This window comes from Numenius arquata, chromosome 1 (genome assembly GCF_964106895.1).
Source record: "Numenius arquata chromosome 1, bNumArq3.hap1.1, whole genome shotgun sequence".
Classification (NCBI taxonomy): Eukaryota; Metazoa; Chordata; class Aves; order Charadriiformes; family Scolopacidae; genus Numenius; species Numenius arquata.
In genome coordinates, this window is record NC_133576.1 from 116441647 (window position 1) to 116464503 (window position 22857).

The window sequence follows — 22857 nt, forward strand, 5'->3', positions numbered from 1 at the left end:
CAAATATTTGGTTTATTGTTATTTTAAGCATCGTGGCTATTCATCTGTAGTTATGTTCCTGAAACATAAATCCTGTTAGATGTACCTGATCTGTGAAGTTTATAGATGTTTACTTAGTTCTCACTGCAAAACTAAGTGCAGCATCGGATATTTGCTGTCTTAGTTTCTTAAATGGCTCACATTGCTGTTGTACCTGCTCCTCAGGGAGCATTAGGGACATAGTTTAGTGGTGGTTTTGGCAGTGTTAGGTTGGTGATTGGAATCGATGATCTTAAAGGTCCCTTCCAACGTAGGCAATTCTGTGATTCTATGATTCCTTCCCAGTCTTTACTGTGTGCATCTTAACCTCATCCCTGCAAGTCAGGATCCCTGTACTTGGACCTTTTAAAACGCTGTTTTTAATAAACAGTCGCTATGGGCATCAGTCCTACACAGTTCAGTACACAGGCAAATGTACTGAAGAAGTGTACACAGTACACTCTTCTCCCCACAGAAGCCTAGAGGTATTGATGGGACTCATGAGCTCCCTAAAATAGGGCAGGCTTTTATTCTTCACTTGTTAAGATGCTCATAGCAGTCTTCACAATGAAGTGAAAGAGGCTGTTATGAAAGGATTGATGACCAATCTCTCATAAACTAGATTCAGGGAGACCTTACCACCTGTTCTCACATAGAGCAGCACAATCTCATTTGTTCAAATAATGAGTAAAACCACCTGCTTTTACCATGTGCCATTTGCTGTCTTCCAGAGTGAAGATTCAGATGAAGAAGACCTCTGTGCTATCAGTAATAAATGGACTTTCCAAAGAACCAGCAGACGATGGTCTCGGGTGGACGACATTGATGCTTTGCTTCACCGGTCAGACAGACATGGATCTTCTGGGGACATTAAAATGAAAAATACAACAAGCAGCGAGAGCGTCCTTACAGATCTGAGTGAACCTGAGGTCTCCTCTATTCACAGTGAGAGCAGTGGGGGGAGTGACAACAGGAGTCAGTCTGGCATCAGCAGCGCTGCCAGGGAGACCTGCGACTGCTCTGGCCAGCATGATGTAGAAAGCCCACTGCTGCAAGACTCCACTGCGATAAACACCGCCCTGTCCGCCAAGGACAACCTGAAGAATGAGAAACAAACACGAACCAAAGCAAGAACCTTTCTAAAACGCATGGAGACACTAAAAGCAAAAGGTGTGCATGGAAAACTAAAAGGCTCAGGAAGAACAGGTCCTTTAGAGATAAGCGGACCTGTTCTCCAGTGTGAGCCGAAGTCCTTGAAAGACATGCACTGTGTACAGATAGTCAATGGTGATCTCCAAAACTTAGGACAAGATTCAGTCAAAAGAGGACTTTCCTTTTCTGCCAAATCCAGCAGTGACAGCAGTCAGTCCGAAAATAGCAGCAGTGGGGTGAGCACACCATGTTTGAAGGAACGCAAATGCCATGAAGCAAACAAGAGAGGTGGGATGTACCTGGAAGACCTAGATGTTCTGGCAGGAACAGCCTTACGGCAAGTGGTGGACCAAAACCGCAAAAATGAATTTCATTCCCAAGAGAACTTGGTTGTGCATATTCCCAAGGACCACAAACCGGGGACCTTCCCAAAGGCACTTTCTATTGAAAGCCTCTCCCCTACAGACAACAGTAACAGTGTAAACTGGAGGACAGGCAGCATCTCTTTGGGAAAGCAGAACTGCTCTACTCCAAAAGAGTCCGGATTGATGGTTTGCTGTCCTAAAGAGAGCAGAATTAGTATTTATGACAACGTGCCAGGTTCCCACTTGTATGCTAGCACCGGGGACCTCTTGGACTTAGAGAAAGATGTCCTTTTTCCTCATTTAGATGACATTTTGCAACATGTCAATGGACTCCAGGAGGTGGTAGATGGCTGGTCAAAGAATGTGTTACCAGGTCTGCCAGTTGATGATGTGTCGGTCAGGGAATCTCCATCGTTGCCTTTCCAGTCCCCCACACAGATCACACTTGATTTTGAAGGAAACTCTGTCTCTGATGGACGGACCACACCGAGTGACATGGACAGAGATGGAACATCCCTGAATGAATCAGAAGCCACTGGTGTTAGGGACAGGAGAGACTCTGGGGTGGGAGCATCTCTCACAAGGCCAAGCAGGTAGGTAGCAAGATTTTGTACACAATTCCATAAATTGTGAAATAAAATATAATGAAACAGAGACTCTCAGCCTGGGCATCAGAAGGTGCGGGCTACCATCCTCATCCTGTATGGGGACGGGGACCTCCTGAGGAAAGGTGAGACTTTGGGAGAAGGAGCATCCTGCTAGGGAAATTGTTATGTGGCATCTATGGAGAATTGCTTTAATAGAGCAAACTAGGGCATTTTTTTCTTTCTTGATCCATTGATTATATAGTAGGACCCTGTATATGCTGCAGGATATATTTTCAGTTTGTCTTCTAACTTATGCACCCCAGTATTTATGCATCAGTAGGTTTGTGCACTTTTTTTTAATGCACTCATCTGCTTCAAAAATGTGTCCCTTTGTGCTCAAAGAGAATTTCCCCAGCCTGCCTCAGTCCCTTGCATGACTGGATGAAATGATAGTATACCATTAATTTCTTAATAAAAGTGAAAAGCGGGATTTTGTTAATAGTTTGCAGACCTGTTTTAAGTCAGAGGGCTGAGTTCCTGTTGAGCCAAGGAAGCACGGTCCTGGGTAAAGGCCTTTGTGGACCCATACTGCTGTGTGTAGGGTGGATTTGTAGTGCACAAGCAGTGAGAAAATAACCTGGCATTTTCTGATCTGCTGTTAGTCTTGTCACGTCCTCACAGAGGATTCTGCCATGCCATGGTTTACTACTGCCCGTGCTTGCTCACCACCATCACAAGTGAGAGAACTCGAGGAAACTGCTCAGTAAATGAGCAGTGCCAAAGTTTTTAGGATTTGAGCCAGAATTCATGTTTAGCAAAACAAGAAACTGAAATGATTTTTTGTCCCCAATATATCCAGTACATAGAGAAAGTGTATTGGAGTAAGGAGATGTGAGTGGCTCAACAGCTTGGTGGTTATGGCTCTTGCCAAGGAGACACAGGGTTCAATCTCTTCTCCAAAAAATCCTTCAGTATTTAATAGTAGAGATATTTGGAGAACCTCATCTCCAAATACCTTGGTGGTCAGGCTGGTCCCCTGGGAGGTGAGGGACCAGACACCAAATCCCAGTACAAATTCTATGATTCTGAGTCAGGGAGAGAACATTTGAATCCGGATCTCCCACATGCTGTTGGAAATGTGTGGGCTAAAGGGCATAGCAGGCAGCACTGCTTCCCTGAGTACATGGGTGGGACCCACATCCACTTGTGAATCGAAGCTTTTGGGCATTTCCAAAATTAAAGAGATTGAGCAAATTGTTCTATTTGCCTCCAGGCTACATTTTCTTTCAGTTGACACACCACAAGCAATAATGTGTGTGTGTGTGTTTATGCATGTTTTGTGTACTGTCCCAGCCCTCACAGTGTACCATCTTTTTCTGCCCAGTTAAAGCAATTGTCTGATTTTTCTATTGTTTCTTTTGCTAAAGGCGATTGCGATGGCATAGTTTCCAAATCTCTCATCGCCTGAGCCACTCCATCGCATCACTTCACATCAGCAATCAGTCAGCAGCCCAGCTGAATCTACTGCAAAAATTCTCTCTGCTTCGTCTTACTGCCATCATGGAAAAGTACTCCATGTCTAACAAACATGGCTGGACCTGGTGAGTACCATCAATAACTGGGAGAGAGCTATTTTCAGAGGAAAACAGTTTCTCCTAATTCTGTTATTCTGATAGTAAATTCAGTAAATGCAATTAGAAGGAACAATTGACTTAAACTGTAGAATTTGAAACCGTCCTCTTTAGTCCGTTGCTGCCCAGTGACTCAGTGGCAGAGTCAGAAATAGATCCTGGAGATCTGACTTCATTCCTGTGCTCTAACAGAGAGACAACCCTGGCCTCTCTAACAACACTCCAGTTCCAGAAAAATAAACAGGAGTAGGAGAGAGTGATTAAAAGTAGGAAATGTTTACAGTAAGTCTTCCCCAAAATTCATTTTGTGATTTGAAAAGGAACAGCTGCTGCTGGTACTTCATGTATTGGTTTGTTTGTGCTTTAAAAGAAGGGTTAGAACAGTTACAGGACTTTTCTCTGCAGATCAAAAGATCTAAGCGTTAGCCTAGTCCTGGATTTGCATTAGAGGGAGCTTGCAGCTGTAGCAGCTGTGACAGCTACCTGATCACTCAGAGAGTGGAGAGAAGGGCAGAGGGACGTGAATCCTGGCAGGGTGGCTCCTTCTGTAGCAACTGGCTACAGAATTCTGCATGTTTAATAGTGTACAAACCCTGATGGACAAAGCAGACTCAGGTATACTGGAATGGAAATGGGCATAGATAAGAGATTGTAAGTATCTGAGAAATAATCAAAAGGATAACAGAAACTTTCCCTAATACACAGAGACACTGAATCCCAAAATAATATGACTTGACATTTACATTGTGATTTCCATGTTCAGTGCACTTCACCAAAACCCCACTAAATTCAGCTGTGAGCTAGGTAAGACAAGTTTGCCTTTAGAGATGGAAAAACAGATACAAGGAACTACACGTAAGATCCACCTCATTGACACCAGATGCTCAAAAAAGTTGTAAATTTAATCTGAACAAGTCGGATTGGCTGTCTGTGCTCAGTGGAAAAAGATAGGCAACTCCAAAGGCAGCTTATTCTATCCAAGGCTGAGGGTTTGGGTCACTCGCCAGAGATGCCTCACTCCACAGTGGGTATAGAGGCAGGGTGGACTGCCAAATCTTTCTAAATCTCCATTAGAGGGCTAAAATTCAATGATTCTGATTCTAAGATGAACCCCCAGGTAACAGTTCTCCTTTGGTGTAGCTCCCTGCAGCTGAAAATATCTGTACTGAAATGAATCTCACTAACTAACTCCAAATAAGCAGACTAGAATACTAGAATTCTAGATCCTGGTGCTTGTACAGAGGTTTTCCCTGCTGACAAATATTTCTTCAGTTTGTATAATCAATCTCTAAGGTTTTATAGGAGTGGGACTCTAAATAGCTGTAAAGTTACATGCTGTACTCCTTCAGTAGGTCATTTAATCCAAATTGTATCTCCTTCCCACACAGATGAGAAAAATCTTTGTCACATTCAGGTCATATTCATCCTTTTTTTTTTTTTTTTTTAATTCCACTGCAGTCATGACTCCCCCAAAGGGAATCCAGGTTGTTCTCACTTTCACTGTCATTTTTGGAAGAAAGAAAGCTCACCAGCTTCGCTGAAGTTGAATCATGTAACACCAGGGATGAGTCTCGCACATAGGGATTTCCCACCATCATTTATTACTGTAAATTGTTAGTCAATAGAAATACTAAGTCCTGTAACTGGTAGTGTAAAAATTATGCAGCGTGTTAGAAGACTCAACCTCCATTTCTCTCGTATATCCTCTCCATTATGCTTTGCTGTGCCATTCCTTTGAGTCCCTAATGAATGATTTAAACCATGTTGGCTTCAGCTGGATGACAGCTGCGCAGTAAAAGTTTTTTGTTAGAACAGATTGTTATGCTATATCTTAGAGCGAGAGGCCATCAACTTATCAAAATTGTCAAGAAATCCATCAATTATACAGATTGTTAAGTGCCCATGCATTGTGCATTAAACGTTGTTTCACCATCTCTATGAAAAAGGAGGTGCCCTCAGTTACCAATTTCTGCCAGCAGTGTTACCCAGAGAGACTGTGTCTAAGTACTCTGCTATTTTCATGCAACCTCTTCATGTTAATTTACAGGTCTGTGCCAAAGTTCATGAAGAGAATGAAAGTCCCTGACTACAAGGACAAGAATGTCTTTGGTGTGCCTCTGATAGTTCATGTCCAGAGAACGGGACAGCCTCTTCCCCAGAGCATACAGCAAGCACTACGCTACTTACGGAACAACTGTCTGGATCAGGTATGAACTTTACTCCAAGGACTCAGTTCATTTTTTTCTGAAAAGCCACCCTAAGCAAGCAATACTGAAGCTTTTTGTACTTAGTACCAGAATTATTTGAAGATTGCTATATCACATGTTGGGCCAGATCTCTGTGATGATTTGAGACTTGGTGCCAATACTAATGGTTTGCCATTATGACATTTGTGTTCAGCTACTCTGTTGAATTCCTGTAGCTATAACAGTCCTGCTGATTTGTATACAATAGTCTGCCTCAAAGAATGGAGTAAGGTCCTCATGTCTATTGAATCAAAGCTCGCGACTCTCAGCTTCTACCCATATCTGCACTGCTTATGCTTGACTCTTGCCATTGAGGGTTAACTGCATTCACCATTTCACAAGATATGGTACAAAAGGTTTTATTTACTTAGCAAAGAAATAAAAGTCCAAGAATAGAGAGCAAAGTCAGCAAAATATTCAAAGTATTCTGTTGACAGAGTCAGATATATCCAGATAGAGTTAGGTCAGCAGGGGTTCAATGCCAAAGCCATTACGGTACGTTTCCTTTTATAGTGTTCTTAGCTGCAATAAGCCAGCTGGGAGACCCTCATCCTCAAAGTATTTCAGATTTTTTTATTCCCTTTAGCCACAGAGCAGGGACATACCAATCATATTTTTACTGTTCTTCCCCTCAGGATGAGGATATGTATCTTTATGAACATAGGAGTGGGAGAAACCCCCTGGCTGATTGAGTTCAGTCTTCTACTGATATTGACCTCTTCCATAACTGCTTTTAGAAAAGGAGCAACCAGCATTTTACTCCGCAGACCACTGCTCTCCTAGCTCTGAGCACGCGAAAAGGATCAAAGTGGTCAGTTCTGAATCTTTCAATTTTCTGATCACCATTCTGGTTGCTGTTCTGGTTATTTTGTTGGGTGACAGTAATTTTCCCCAAAATGGAAGTAAAAAAATTAGATCCCTAGCTATGAATCACATCCATTTCCCTTTACAGCCAGTGAGGAGACACAAGTCCTTCCTATCCTTTCTCTCTGTTGACTGTAAAAAGATTCTGTAGTGGTCAGATCTTGTCATCTGACTGCTGGGTGTCAAAAGTGAGGTGAGATGAGTTCTGCCTACCATATGTAGCACAGGAGTTGAGGGATGGGAAAAATATCCTGTTGGAAATGTACTAATAGAAGATGCATAGAGACAACTAGAAGCAATATATTCAGTAAAGCAATATATTCAGTAGCTAACATGCCTGGTTATCGCTGTGGTAATCTGGGTTTGTGTACTGAGCAGGGAAACCCGGTATAGGAAGAAAAGTGATGCAGTGATGCAGCAAGGCTGGAATCAGTAATGGGATTGGAGAAGGAGATACTTGCCCAAGTATGAGGAACAGGAGATGTGGGGATAGGGATCGGCTTGTCAGCAAAGAAGCAGAGCAATAGGAAGAAAGATAAAAGAGAAGGGAGTAAATGGGGGGAAAAATAAAAGGGAGGGTAAAACCAAAGAGAAGAAAAAAACTCATGAGAGATTTGAGGCAGTCAGAGCTATGTGAAGGGCCATTTCAACTCAGCTTGAATTTCCACTTGGAGTGGAATTGGGAAAATATTGAATAGAAATTTAGAATATCTTTAAAATATCTTTCCACCAAAAATCTTTCTAGGCCAGAACCCTCCAGGGAATTCAGCTTCCCTGCTTTACAGAGCTTCTCTGTTTGTTACCATTTAATTCAAAGTCTCCTAATGCCCAGCCAGAGGTCTGAGCAGCCTCCAGTCTCTCCCAACATCTTTCTTATGTGTCTCTTCCGTGCACTGCAGAAGGCGGTCTAGAGTCCTGAACAGGCATCAGAGCTTCTACTGCATGCACTTGATAAAACTGAGGTTGCTCTAAAGCGTTGTAAGGTCTGGCTCCTGGCACTGAAACATCTAAGATGGTATGAAGAGCCTCACCAGTATTTGTAGGATATTTAATTCAGTTTCAACTTGTGAAATAGAAACTGCTTCGCCTTTGTCAACTGCATCTTTATTTCTGTCATGCATCATACGGCTACTTGCAGAGCAGATGATCCACAGCATGAGGATAATAAAGAGATTGGGCCAGACCAACGTCTGATAAATCACTGGATTTATAGTCCCATTTTATTTACAGAATGAGTCTGTAATATTGCAGAACAGTGCCTAAAACATCTTTTTCTATCAAGTCCTCTTTTGATTAATTATGATTTTTTCCAAGAAAAAGGGAAATAGGAGTTTGGATAAATATCATTAAACAAAAACAGAGATCAAGACTAGGAGAATGATGTGCAGCAGGAGATTGCACAGGTGAGATTTGATGCCTGACCTCTTGAATAAGACTTAGCTGGAAGTTTTTAAAGATTCTTTACACCAGCAAGGACACTTTCCATCAAAAGCAGAGAACTGAGCCTCTGCTCTCGCATTTATCTACCACATACCAAAACTGTATTTTTTTGATAGAATTAGCATGTGTCCTGTATCCTCAGCAAACATTTTTAAGAGGAAAAGGGATTTAAAAAGAAGAGAAAGGGAAAACCAGATTAAAAGAGCCAGATGTTCTTTCTTGTATTCTCTTGTCAGAACAAAGAGCAAAGCTTCACCTGTGAACAGAAATACAGTGCACCAAGATGTACACAGGGCACACTCTAGTTCTCTACTTCATACACATAAATTTAGCTCACGAGCAACGTTAAATTCATCAATAAGAAGACATAGAAGAGCCACTCACAGCCAGTCTCGTGTAGCAGTTCATCTCCATGTAAATAAATACACCCCCTCACAGAGCTGCAGTATGTGATTTGTGTAATTAGTGTCATTAATGTGTGAATTAAAAGTCCTAAATACTGTACAGTTGAGCATGGGAGTTGTTCTAGGGAGAGGAGGGAGGTACGTGAACTCTGTGCTGGCAGAGTAAGGGGAAGAAGGCCAAAAGGCATTATTTCCTTGCCTTTACACATTTTTGTTGGTGGACTATGCCACGCAGAAAGCTGAACTGACCACCAGTGAGACAGCGGGCACAGAGGAGCAGAAGTCTATGATTCCAAACCTGAGATGCGCCTTTTTCATAGGTCTTTCTCAGTATTTCACCTTTTCCCCTGCAAAACTGAAGGAAAACAGTGCTGACACTTCCCAAGTGAAACACTGTAAACTCACTTGGGAATAAATAATGTGGTTAAGGCTCAGGAATTCGCCCCGGGGGAATTCCACTGGGGAGAAGGGCTGTAAAAGGGCAGCACTGCCATGAAGGCACTCGCAGACATCATTTCAAGAATTACCGCTTCCTTTAGAATAGAGAGCAAACAGGATAAAAATGTATCTTAGTGACACTGCACGTGTCATCCTTTTGTGTCCCCCGCTTTCAAACTGGGGTTTTCAGGGGGATTTGGGGGAACTGTTGGAAGCAGAGAGCAGGAAGGGGCAAAAATAGATTTGGTCTGGATTTTAAAGCTCTACCAGGATGTACTAATCTTTTGCCACAGCATTTATTACTTAGCTGAGCATAATATTTTCTTGTTAGTCTTCAAAATACATACCCAAATAAATATGAGGAACTAGATTCTCAGCTGGAGTAAATCAACAGACAGTCACCCAAGCCAAGCAAGCCACTGCTGATTTATATCAGCTGAGCATCTTGCTTAAACTCTTCAGGCAGCAGGGAAACCACATGCACTCTGAACTCTCCCTCTAGGATGGGATGAAGAGCAGCAGTGTTATTAACTCTTACAGTCCCATTGTGAGAGCAGGCACTTGCCTACAAGACTGTGGGAAAGTTAGGATCATCACATTTGCTCAAGTTTCTCTTGTTTTTGCCTAGAGTAAAATAAGCAACCCAAGCTTTGGTCATGATCTGATCTGCCTGCAATAGATTTTTATTTATTTATTTATTTATTTTATATATATATATTCCCTAAACAACTTTCTTTTTAAAACTCATTTCAACATGGTGCTTTTTCAGGTGGGTCTGTTTCGAAAATCTGGAGTGAAATCCCGAATCCAGGCCCTACGTCAGATGAATGAGAGCTCCCCAGAAAATGTCAGCTATGAAGACCAGTCGGCATATGATGTGGCAGACATGGTAAAGCAATTTTTCAGGGACTTGCCAGAACCTCTCCTCACAAGTAAGCTAGGAGAGACTTTTCTACACATCTACCAATGTAAGTTCCACTATTTTTATTATTATAAACAATTATACAATATTATATATTATGTAATAATATGTTGCAAAAAATTTTGTTATGTTAATGCAGGGTGGGATTCTTTCTGCTCATCTTTGAGGTGCATATAAGAACCTCTCTGCCCTCAAGTTCTTTCACTGAGAGATTTTTCACTGAATTTCACTGAATTTTAGAGTTGGAAGGGACCATAAAGATCATCTAGTCCAACTCCCCTGCCGAAGCAGGATTGCCCAGAGCATGTCAGAGCATGTTACTCAGGACTGCATCCAGGCGGGTCTTGAAAATCTCCAAAGAAGGGGACTCCACGACCTCCCTGGGCAGCCTGTTCCAGGGCTCTGTCACCCTCACCGTAAAGAAGTTTCTTCTCATATTTGAGCCGCTCATATTTTAGAACCGCCTAAAGGTTTCAATGTCAAAGTACTAGCAAATTTCATGGAAAGACAGCATTCAAATCTTGAAAAGCTTTGAAAATATCAGCCTCACAATCAGAAAGAAGCCAGAAGGACAGGCTGCCATGTACATAAAAAAGCACAGTTTCATGTGTTTTTCAGTTTTCTTTAAACTATGGGCTCATTTCATGTAGACATGTCAATAGAAGTGAGTCTTCTAAGCATGGAGAAGTGGTACTTGACCATGAGAACATGTGCCTGTGCAGTCCTCTTCGTTGCTGTGACTTTTGATTATTTGCCTTTTCATTATAGTCAATAAAATGTACATGAAAGCAACAAGCTGCCTTCGTTTACATCCTCAGCTTCTATGTGAAGATCTCATAGAGAAAGGAAAAAATTTCTTCTTTTCATTCCAGCATAAGCAGTCTTCAGCAAAATCTGAGACTGAAATGCATCAGAATGATGAAAATCCCTGTAAATCAGGAAATGACTGTGTATCTCTTCTCCAGACTGAGGGAGAAATAAACAATGAGGAAAACCCTGAAATGCCAGAGGAATTACTGTTTTTTTCCTGACAATGTCCATTATGAAGGCCAGTCGGCTGGTGCTCCAGCAGATAGAGAAAAGCGTACCCAGCCAGCCTAAGCCAAATAATTGGAAGCACTAAAGAGAAGTGTGTCTAGTCTTTTCACTTGCAGACGTTTCAGCTGCCAAAACAATAGAAAGCCATTTTTAAACACTGCGTAATCCCAGTGCAAAAGAATCTAAGTTACTTCCGTGCCTCCTTTTACTGTAAAAATCTGTCTGTGGCACGTAGTCACTAATGTATTTAACATCGCGGTGTCTGTAGCTGGTAGAGAAATGCTGTGATCCTGCACATGAGAGACAGCATTGTGAATGAACTTAGTGGATTTGGTCATACGTGATGTCTTGGGACACATGTAAACTGAAACCATTGGTGCTTAGTCCTGGACCATCGTTTCCCCTTCTTTCCTGCTCACAAGTTGCAGCTCTCGTCTGTCTACACACACATCAGTGAGCTTGTTCAGAAAAGCAACAGAAGTTCCCAGTGCTAATAAAATGTCAATCGGTCACAATTGTTTCCATCAGTGAAGTGGCCAAGGAGAAGATTACCCACTAGAAGGACATGTCCTACATGTCCTTGGGAACAAATTGCCTTTAAACTATTGCTTGATGAAAATTAGGAATGTCCTATCTTGACATAGGCCAAGTAAACACTCCAAGTAAACTACCCCCTTGCCAAAGGAAGAAAGACATGGCAGATCTCAGTGTCATCAGCGCTATTTGGTCTGTACCCAGAAGGAATCCCCATCTGCACATCAGGAACAGGCATTAGTATTCACAACAGCCAGAAGGCTGAATGGTGAAACAACGGTAGCAGCCAAAAAAAATTGCTGTAAAAAGGGGCACAGGCTGACTCTGTAACCCTACATGGAACTGCAGTGGGAAGTCCGGAGAACTCTTCTTTACACTGATCAGAGGGGCAAAAAAAGTGCTAGGAAACATTTTTGTGAACTGTACCAGCACTTAAAGGATTTCAGAAAGATTTGAGGATGGGTTTGTGTAAATCAAGGTGGGAACAAGAAAAGATGGGCTCTGTAGACACTGGAGACCAATGTTTGGATGAAGAATGAGTAGCAATGGGGTTTTTTCCATGTAACCAACAACAAATATATTTTTCTGTTTTAGACGTTACTGACAAAACTCCTTTCACAGAAAGAAAAATGTTGCAAATTGCTGGGATACCAATTGTATTTCATAATGTCTGCAATTAAATAAATCTGTAGCTGGGAGTTTTTCTTCCCCTTCATCCTGTTTAACAAATTACTAATGTGAAGTTAGGAAGGATTTTTCCCCTCTTAGGGTGTTGGCAAGGGATTTCTGATTTTCTGGGACTCACTGAAGACTTTTCATATATCCAGGACCTTTTTCATATATCCAGAATGGTTTGGTTTGCTGTAACGCAGAGGATCGGGGATGAGATGATTAGTGTAGTAGTCTACATTGATGAAACTTTCTCCATTTCCCCAAAATTCTCAGTTGCCAAATGTTAACCTATGATTGAAAGGCTGGCTGGTCGTCTTCTCTATGCATGAGACCCACCAGTGCACCAGTACAGGTGAGGGAGTACCAGGAGACTATGTGGGGAGAAAAGACATGTTGCATGGATTTAGCCAAGGCTCCCCTGACTTCTCAGAAAGACCTGGCCTTGCCACTTCTAGAAAATTGGAGGCATTGGGCTGTGTTCAGTTGGTCACCCATGTCAGAAAGCTTTTAAAATAAAGTGCTTGTACAGGGCTAGCAGGCAGAGCTTAAAAGCAGGCTGTTCCCTGTGCTGTAAATCTACTTTTGTTCTTCTTCCGTTCGATTATATAGAGCGTATGTAATACCCAGAGGAGGGCTCCAAGTCCAAACTGAGAAAACTTATGGTAGTTTCAGAAATGAATCTGTCTGAGATGCTATTTAAGCGTATCCATTACCGCTTTCATTAAACTCTTTTTATGGTGTAGGACACAAGTGTAAGTACTTTCCCGAAGCTTCTCTAAGACTTTTGAACTGCCTTCCCAGAGGATAAAAGAAACCTGAAAAATACCATTTAAAGACAGGAGTACTGAGTACTACTTTCCCTTCATAAACTTTAAGTGAAGTTCAGTCTTTTTTGAGGAAGAGTCTTTCAAATAAGCAGAGAAAAGTCATGCACTGGTTAGGCGAGTGGTGCTTGATGGAGGAGCAAATACCACAGCCCACCAACAACTAGCTGGTCTTCACCCCTTCATCCCCTGTCATCTGCCTCTTCAGAAAGCCCTTCCCAGAGTGTGAATGCCTGTACTAACTGTGTTCCTGGCTCCTTATCTGATCTTACAGTTGACCTCCTTGAATGTCTCTTGCTTTTCCTCAGACGTCCCCAAGGAGCAGCGGCTGCAGGCAGTGCAGGCAGCCATCATGTTAATGTCTGATGAGAACCGGGAGGTTTTGCAGACTCTGCTCTGCTTCCTGAGCGACGTCACCTCCGTGGAGGAGAATCAGATGACTCCTATGAACATAGCTGTCTGTCTGGCCCCTTCCCTCTTCCACCTCAATATAGTGAAGAAAGAAAGCTCACCAAGGTAAGTTTCTTCTCAACACCATAAATAGTCATATCCTTAATGCAAAACAATGCTTTCCATGTTTCTAAAGGTATGCAGGATAAAATTTTCTAAAGCATATGCTTTCCAGCACAGGTTATACAGGGCATGGCTTCAGTGAGAGGGGAAAGCCCATGCTGCAGAGCCAGAAGCACACTTGTACATGCAACTTGTACATGCACAGAAGGTGTTTTCACAAGCCCAGCAGGCGTTTCTGGCTGGCTGTTGCGAACGTGCAGTGCCTGCTTTCCATGCGAAATTTCAATGGGGCACCTCTGAGTTTTGCATAAGTAATGTGGGCTTCTGTGAAAGCAAAGGGCCTGATTTTGCTCTGGTTGAAGTCAAAGACTGACCAGGTTTTAAAGGATTTTAATACATAGATTTTCAGTGAGTGGTTTTTCACCCTGTATTTTCTGGCTACGTTCTGCCACTTGGGAAACCGAGTTTATTTCAAGCCACGTTAAGATGGTGTGTAACGTGGTAAGCATAGACTAAACAGGGCATAGACCCTCTTAAACATCAGTGGTCCCAACTTGATGTCCCTGCTGACTATTTTTTTCCCCCCATCTGATTAAGAATACAGAGATTTGTGGTCATGTACCTGTATAACCAGTGTCTGAGCAAGTGCTTTTAGCAGTAACAACATAAACCACTGTACACCCTGTCTGTTAGAAATCCATTTCAAAAGGTACAATGCAGGTATGCATTGCATACAATGCAGTACCTAATGCAGGACATGCATAACCTTTCCTGCTTTTACCTTTGGCTCAACAATATTTTATGTAAATATTTTTCCTTTAAAAATGGACCAACAATCTGAGCAATCTTTTGTGATAAATAAAAACTAAAGATAGGCTTTTCTCTCTGGTGTTCCAAACATCCTGCTGCTGTTTGCTTTCATTTCAAAAAGATTCAGCTCATTTTACCTGAGACACTAAATTCATTTACAGAGTAATACAGAAAAAATATGCAACAGGGAAGCCAGATCAGAAGGACCTCAGTGAAAACCTGGCAGCTACTCAGGGACTTGCTCACATGATAATGGAATGCAACAAACTTTTTGAGGTGAGTGAGAGACTCAAACGGCATTATTCATGGCCACATAATGCAGCATCCTTTGAAGTACTTATGTTTATGCTTACATTTTCTGTCTTGTATTAGCTCAGAGATTGATGGTGCCTCACTTATTTGTAAACTTGCTCCATCTAAAGTTTATTTATCTCATTTCTTTATGACTGTTCTTTTCTAGCATTCAAAGATGCAACTATTAAAAATGCAGGGTAATTACTCTGTGGCAGTTTTCAACCCAAATTACTGGATTAGGAAATCTTAGTCTAATTAAAATAAAAATCTGATGGTTTAACATTTCATATTATTATGATGCCTTTAGCACCTCAATTAAAACTTATTCATCTCAAAAAGAAGAGCCGATACACTTCATTTCTGTATTTCATGCAATAAAGCTAAAATTACACAGGGAGATGCAGTCTCCCTGCATCTTTCACTGCAGGTAGAAGAGAGATAGTGCTCATATCTCCCTTTCCTGGAAGCACAAGGCAACATTTCTGGGGGCTAGAGGAGCAACACAGGTGTGTTGACAGTCTTATACTGTTCTGCATGAGTAGTGCTATTCTGAGCCATGGACTGTTTCATTATACTACTTTGATTTCTCATCTTGCAATGTAAGGAGCAAAGACAGAAATAGATATCCATTTTATAGCTTACAGGCTTATTGCAATTGGATGCTGAATGGTCCATTAGCCTAGAAACACATTGTCTTAAAGAAAAGTTCTCAGCTGGAGTTTTTCCCTGTATGTTTCCCCCCACCTTCTGTGGCTCAGGTCCCTCATGAGATGGTCACCCAGTCCCGAAACTCCTATGTCGATGCAGAAGTGCATTCTCCCACCCTGGACGAGCTTGGGAAACAAGTGGATGAGGAAGGGGGGAACTATCAGATGTACCTGGAAAGTCTCATGCAGAATCTCCAGAAAGAAGCGAAAGAGAAATTCAAAGGATGGGTCACATGTTCCAGTATAGAGAACACAGAACTCGCCTACAAAAAGGTAATTTGGGGAGACATGGAAAAAGCAATAAAGAAACCAAAGCAAAATACAGCCTAGCTATGGAACACCCTGACTTGTTGCATGGCTAAATACATACCCTTCTGCCTGGTGAGGCACACAATTTTTTGTTTTAAGACTCCTTAAAAGCAGTTTAAATGTAATATAATAATAATTCAAGTATGACGTTCCAGAAAAAGGCACACAAAGCAAGCTAAGGTCTCCAAAATGGATAAAGTAAGCGATACAGCAAACACCACAACCAGAAAGAGAACTGAGATTTTAAACGACAGATAACAGTACTTGTCTAAGCTCTTTGACTGGGGAACAGGAAAGGTTTCTGACCATCTCCTGTTGTTTGCCAGCAGTTTGGAGGACACAGCCAGAACACAGGTATTAAAACTACTTTTTCAGGCTGCCCACTGCTTTACTTAGCCAGGCTTAGCTTTTACTTAGCTTTGTTAGGTCAAAGAAATCACAGTTTCTCTGGTTTGTAGCCAGCTTCTGTGAGTGACCTCTCCAGAGAGGGACTGCAGAGGTTGGGAAGGGCTCAGGATGGGAGTAGGATGTGGGAGAGGGGAGGGAGTGAACAGGAGCATGCACAGGACTGGGGTCAAGGCATGGGAGACTGCAGAAGGGATTGGGAGCTCCTGAGGCTCTCAGGCAGAAGGACAGGGGAACTGAGAGCTTTGGGGAGGAGGAATTTTAACAACATAATTTAAGGTGGGAGTTGGGTTTCTGGGGATGCAATCCTGGGCCTGTGGGAGGTGCTGCAGGTTTCTGGAGCGCTGGTGTTGGTATGTGAGGATGCCAGTGTAGGGAGGGGTTAGAAAAGCAGGGATTGCAAGATCCAGTGCTTACATTTAACTTGTTTGCTGCCTGAAATATGGCAGCCTCAAAACCATGCAGATATGATGTATGTGTGGAATTTAGGATATTCATCTTTTACACAACCTAGCACTTTCCACTCCCCGTATTGCATGCTGTGGAGGTGTAACAGGAGACTCGACTTAGCAAGCAGTTCAAGTGTTCCTTCTTTGAAAGGCATTTTCCCAATACTTCCCTTGCGGCTATTTTGAGGAGCAAACATCTGTGTATCTGACACATAAGTGAATCAACATGTGTTCTGCTCTTCCACCAATTAACCAGGAGAGTTAATTGATGCTCAGTCCTAGCTACAGCATCAGATTGCCCAAGGTTGTAGCTTTATGTCAGCCCAGGGTTTTGGTCTCTCCTTTCATCTGTTTTTACTTCTACACAGAGACATATTCTTCATTACAGTTAGGATGCTTGGGGTTGGAAAAGTGTCTGTCACACCAGAAATAATACAGCAACTCCACTGGTGCTATGGGAACTGGTCCAGATATACGCTGGTGTGAGAGCAAAAGTAATGTATCACTTCAGTTCTCATCCGAGATGAGTATGAATATGTTTTCACATACAGAAGAGCAGCAGCAATAGCAATAATAGTGATGGTTAGCAGAGAAATCTGCATGCTCTTAAGCTAAAACCAGATACCCATACCAAGATTCTGTCATCAGTGGTCTTCTGCTGAACATATGCATATAGATCATGGGGTTTTATGTTCTTTGTTACTTTGCTCCAGGTTGGGGATGGGAACCCCCTAAGGCTTTGGAAAGCCTCGGTGGAAGTTGAAGCTCCCCCGTCAGTTGTCCTGAACCGAGTGCTGAGAGAACGTCACCTCTGGGATGAGGACTTCTTGCAGTGGAAGGTGGTCGAGAGCCTGGACAAGCAGACAGAAGTTTACCAGTATGTTTTGAACAGCATGGCTCCTCATCCTGTCCGAGACTTTGTTGTTCTAAGGTAAGCTAAGGGCAGTTCTCCGGTCCCTTTGCTTCCTGCGGTGCATACAAGGAAGATCTGGTCTTATCTCAACCTTCGCATCTGTCTAAGTGTGCTTCCAGAACTCTACTTCTGGGCAGCAGTGTTGATTTCTGAAACTGAATTAAAATTGTATACCCAGAGCATGCTGACCTTTTCTCTGATGTAATTTGAGCAGCGCATACTCCTGAGGCCATAAATATCATTTCTTCCTTAGAACAGATGTCTGATAATAGCTGCTGTTCCCTCTTTGCTTTGTTTGTTGTCAAAACAGTGCAAATAGAGCCCAATTGTTTTTTACACTGCTTTTGCTGTTCTCTGGGGAATGTTTGGTGCTTAAGAGCCAAATGTTTAGTAGAGGAGATAGTGATGCTTTTAAGCTAAGGTTGTTATATGGTGTATATATAAGTTGTTATTTTAGATTTGCAGTTGGAGTTTTTGTAGACCAAGAAATGCTAGCCCATAAAAATCCTAGTGTGGAAATGAACAGAAAGGGGCAGTAGATATGTATTCTGTCTGTCTTCCAGTGGATGACATCTCTCAAATAAATGTATAGCTGTGTATCAATATTCCAAATTCAGTCCCAGTTCTACCATTGTCTATCTGCCTGTACAGAACAGATAAAAATATTCCTCTTATGTACCTTCTGCCTTTGAAATCCTGGCCCTTTGCTTGCTAGGAGCTATTGTGGAGCTGCTGACATATTTCACTTACAGGGTCATTCCTACAGTTATTTATTTCAGGATGATTTTGTGCATTCCCATTCTTGGTCTCTACTTTCTTCGATTGAAATGATGTGCCAGAGAAATACTAAGCAGTTTTGACAAAGGAAATAGTCCAGTGAGTCAGAATTGTAATAGAAGGAACAAAGATTGAAGGAAAAAGATGAGCCAAATAAAATATAATAGTACATGCCATTTATGAACTTCAGTATTCTCTTAGAGAGTGATAACATGCAGATATTGTCGGTATAAAGGAAGAATTATTGGAACTCTTCGGTGAAGATTTAAAAAATATTTTCTGAAAGTTCTTTATAATGTTAAAACACCAATTCTCCCATTACTCTATTTCCTTTGCCTTCCCACAGCACACTGGGCTAAATTAAATATTCTATAATTAATTTTCTTAAATAATATTTTTGGGTTAAACCAGTGATAAATTTGGCCCTCTGATAGCACCAAGAAGATTGTCTGGGAGCAGCAAGGAGGTTGTGATGACCTTAATTCTGTCCCCTTATTTGGCATTTAGTTCACTATTAGGTTTCATGGTGTTTTATGTTCTTTAAAGACCTGCTGTGCAGTCACATAGAATCATAGAATCATAGAATGGTTAGAGTTGGAAGGGACCTTAAAGATCATCGAGTTCCAACCTCCCTGCCATGGGCAGGGACACCTCCACTAGACCAGGTTGCTCAAAGCCCCCTCCAGTCTGGCCTTAAACACTTCCAGGGATGGGGCATCCACAACTTCCCTGGGCAACCTGTTCCAGTGCTTCACCACCCTCACAGTAAAGAATTTCCTCCGAATATCTAATCTAAATCTCCCCTCTTCCAATTTAAAACCATTACCCCTTGTCCTGTCATTACATTTCCTGACAAAGAGTCCCTCTCCGGCTCTCCTGTAGGCTCCCTTCAGATATTGGAAGGCTGCTATGAGGTCTCCCCGGAGCCTTCTCTTCTCCAGGCTGAACAACCCCAGCTCTCTCAGCCTGTCTTCGTAGGGGAGGTGCTTCATCCCTCTGATCATCTTCGTGGCCCTCCACTGGACCCATTCCAACAGGTCCATGTCCTTCCTGTGTTGAGGACTCCAAAGCTGGACACAGTACTCCAGGTGGGGTCTCACAAGCGCAGAGTAGAGGGGCAGAATCACCTCCCACGACCTGCTGGCCACACTTCTCTTGATGCAGCCCAGAATCCGGTTGGCTTTCTGGGCTGCTAGTGCGTACTGCTGGCTCATGTTGAGCTTCTCATCCACCAACACTCCCAAGTCCTTCTCCTCAGGGCTGCTCTCCAGCCATTCTCCACCCAACCTGTATTTGTGCCTGGGATTGCCACGTCCCAGGTGCAGGACCCTGCACTTGGCCTGGTTGAACTTCATGCGATTTGCATGAGCCCATCTCTCAAGCCTGTGTAGGTCCCTCTGGACGGTATCCCTTCCCTCCAGCGTGTCAACTGCGCCACCGAGCTTGGTGTCGTCGGCAAACTTGCTGAGGGTGCACTCTATCCCACTGTCCATGTCTCCAACAAAGATGTTGAACAGTACTGGTCCCAGTACTGACCCCTGAGGAACTCCACTCGTCACTGGCTGCCAATTGGACATTGAACCATTGACCACAACCCTTTGAGTGTGGCCATTCAGCCCATTCCTGATCCACTGAGTGGTCCATCCGTCGAACCCATGTCTTTCCAATTTTGAGACCAGGATGTCATGCAGGACAGTGTCAAACACTTTGCATAAGTCCAGGTAGATGACATCTGTTGCTCTGCCCTTGTCCACCAAGCCTGTGGCAGTATGGTAAAAGGCCACCAAATTTGTCAGGCACGATTTGCCCTTGGTGAAGCATCACATCAGTTAAAGAAAATCTTGCCATTGAGTTCTCATTCTCTTCACTAACCCAGGCAGAATGACCCCCAAGGACTGAAATACATATCATAAAACTGAGTCCCGGTGGGTTTTTAAGGGCTGAAAACAGCCATCAGGCAGATCTGTCAGACTCTGTTGTTTATCTCTTTTGATTTATATCATTAAGTCTAGAGCAAGGTTAGCCAGCGGTATCGCAGTCAATTTGATACCTTATGATTGGTGGGAAGTGAACAGTGAAATTATAATTCAGCTCTGGGGACATGAATAAATATGTTTTAACAGACGGCAGTTTTCTCCTTCCCAATCAAACTTTTGGCTGTGAAAGGATAAACTTAGTTGTTCTTTTTTTTTTTTTTTTTTTTTCAATTTGACAGTCATAACAAGGGGATTAGGCTCCATTGAGAAGGCTCTAATGGTAAGAGGACAGGGGTGATGTTTCATATGCCTGGGATTTGATGCAGCTCTCCGCTGCCCTGCACAGGCATTGCTTTTCGTTAAAGAGTCCTCAAATGTTTAATGTTTGTTAAGTATCACAGCATCTCTGTGAGTTAAGCGCCATGCCTGGTTTTACTACTGTAAGATATTTAGAGAAATACAGAAACTGGTCTAAATCCATATAGCTGGGCATAGGAATCATAAGTCTTCTGCAGTCTCTGGGTACATAGTTTTCCACCTCACAAATGGCCCAAGTAAGTGCCATGTAGTTACCAAAGTGCTATGGTCACATCTAATCACTGTGCAGGCATTCACAGTAGCTGGTTCAGCATTTGACAGGAGATCTGAGGTGTGATTTCCTACTCTCCATGTCTTTCATCTGCCAAGATAACTCATCATTTTTATTAATGCACAGACACATGTAAAACCTCCTGAAGTCAGTATCTTCCTGCAGTGTCTTGAATAACAGCTCAATTTCATATACAAAAAATGCAGAATGTCAAAATTACCTGCTGAAGTCCAAACTTCAGCAGTCCTTGAAAGCAGCTTACCTTCTAAAACATGATACTTCCCAAGGTAGCATAATCCCTGTCTCAGACAGTCCATGGCAAGATGATGCACATTAAACAACACAGTGGAAATTTCTCATTTCTTCCCACAGCATAGGAAAGAGCAGAGGAGAAAGATATGAGACACCATAATATGTAGAAAACACTTACAGACAAGAAAAAAATATTAAGTATTAAAGTCTACGGCTCCTGAACCCAGTGGAAAACTTCTGCAGCATGTAAGAGAGGATTGAAACTTGGGAGAGAAAAAAAATAAAAGGACACTTCATTTTTAATTCAGATGCCCTGGAAACATGTTCTGGGAGTTTCAGAAGTCAATGTGGGTAGTAGTGAGGATTTCTGCATTTGTTCTGTAAGACTGCACAGGTGCAATGCAAAACTTCAGACTGCTGGATGGCTTATGCTCAGTTTATCTCCTTTCCAAAACTTCTGTCTGTCTGCAAAAGACTGCATCATGCCCTGTAATACATAATGGTTACAAAATGCTCATGTGGAGGAGCAAAACTTCTCCACCTGGAGCCTGCAACGACATAGATGGGTGGCCACCCACACTATGGTCAGACTCCCAGTTGGGAAACACGGAACTCCTCCAGGGACTCCTAGGACAGTCCAGTGGCATTGCAGGCAACAGGAAGGATAAGCAGACAAGCTGTGTCTTTAGTTCTGGTTCTTACTCATGTGCCCAAAAGTTTCTTTACTAAAGTGATTCTGTCTTGAATGTGTTGATGCAGGACATGGAGGACAGATTTGCCAAAGGGGATGTGCATGCTGGTTGCCACCTCTGTGGAGCATGAAGAGGCTCCTCTTATGGGAGCTGTGCGAGCCATCGTGATGGACTCTCAGTACTTGATAGAGCCTTGTGGCTCAGGAAAAGCCAGACTGACCCACATCTGCAGAATTGACCTAAAGTAAGTATCCCACCTGCAAAAAGCAGATGTCCATTCAGCAGGGCAAAAACCTCCAGCTCAGGGAAGGGAGATGTTGGAAACAGGGGACATGGTCAATGTAGCTTTGCTACTTTGGAGTCTTTCTGCAGTGTTTTCTATCCACCAAGCTCATTTCTCTACTCAGTGTCTCCCGCTGTTACGATGTGATCATAGAAATAAAATCTGCTGATTTGATTACTGCAAGGGAGAACTTCAGAGTACGCTTACAATGACAAATATTTGAAGTCACCACCACCACTGTGGGCAGCAGGGAGTAGGAAGCATGACAAGCTCATTCCTGCGGGGCACATTTCTTGAGTATTTGAGTTTCTCAATAATTCTCTTTCCATTTCTTCAGAGGACGTTCCCCAGAGTGGTACAACAAAGGCTTTGGACATCTGTGTGCAGCAGAAGTTGCCAGGATCAGAAACTCATTTCAGCCTCTGATGGCCGAGGGACCAGAAACAAAAATCTGAGGAAGCGTTCCTGGGAGCCTGGGAGCATAAATCAGGGTCTGGCAGGGAACAGGAAGGCCGAAAGCAAAGATCTTACTTAAGCTGCAGAAATATGACCAGACCTGGTCTGTACAAGGGTGAAACAGGAATTTTATAGGAAAGTTCTTTTGTTCTGGAGACTTTGTGTCTCCAGTGACACCAGTAACACCCCCCGCCACATCCCTTCTGTATTAATTTCAATTACTGAAGTAAACATTTCTTCTGAGAGCTTTTATCATTATTACTTTAAAATCAGACTATTGCCATTAATTGTGTGTTA

General features: G+C 42.6%; 1 protein-coding gene across 3 annotated transcripts in view; it reads left to right on the plus strand.

The window, feature by feature from the left end:
- Window positions 1–22559, plus strand: part of STARD13 (StAR related lipid transfer domain containing 13) — a 315545-nt gene extending 292986 nt beyond the window's left edge. For all 3 annotated transcript variants that reach the window (XM_074155433.1, XM_074155451.1, XM_074155441.1), the window contains 10 exons: window positions 750–2128; window positions 3550–3723; window positions 5801–5960; window positions 9915–10113; window positions 13444–13651; window positions 14620–14734; window positions 15511–15732; window positions 17336–17553; window positions 21889–22065; window positions 22442–22559. In XM_074155433.1, coding sequence (XP_074011534.1) covers window positions 750–2128; window positions 3550–3723; window positions 5801–5960; window positions 9915–10113; window positions 13444–13651; window positions 14620–14734; window positions 15511–15732; window positions 17336–17553; window positions 21889–22065; window positions 22442–22559 — 2970 coding nt within the window. The remainder of the gene's footprint in view (window positions 1–749; window positions 2129–3549; window positions 3724–5800; window positions 5961–9914; window positions 10114–13443; window positions 13652–14619; window positions 14735–15510; window positions 15733–17335; window positions 17554–21888; window positions 22066–22441) is intronic.
- Window positions 22560–22857: the final 298 nt, after the last annotated feature.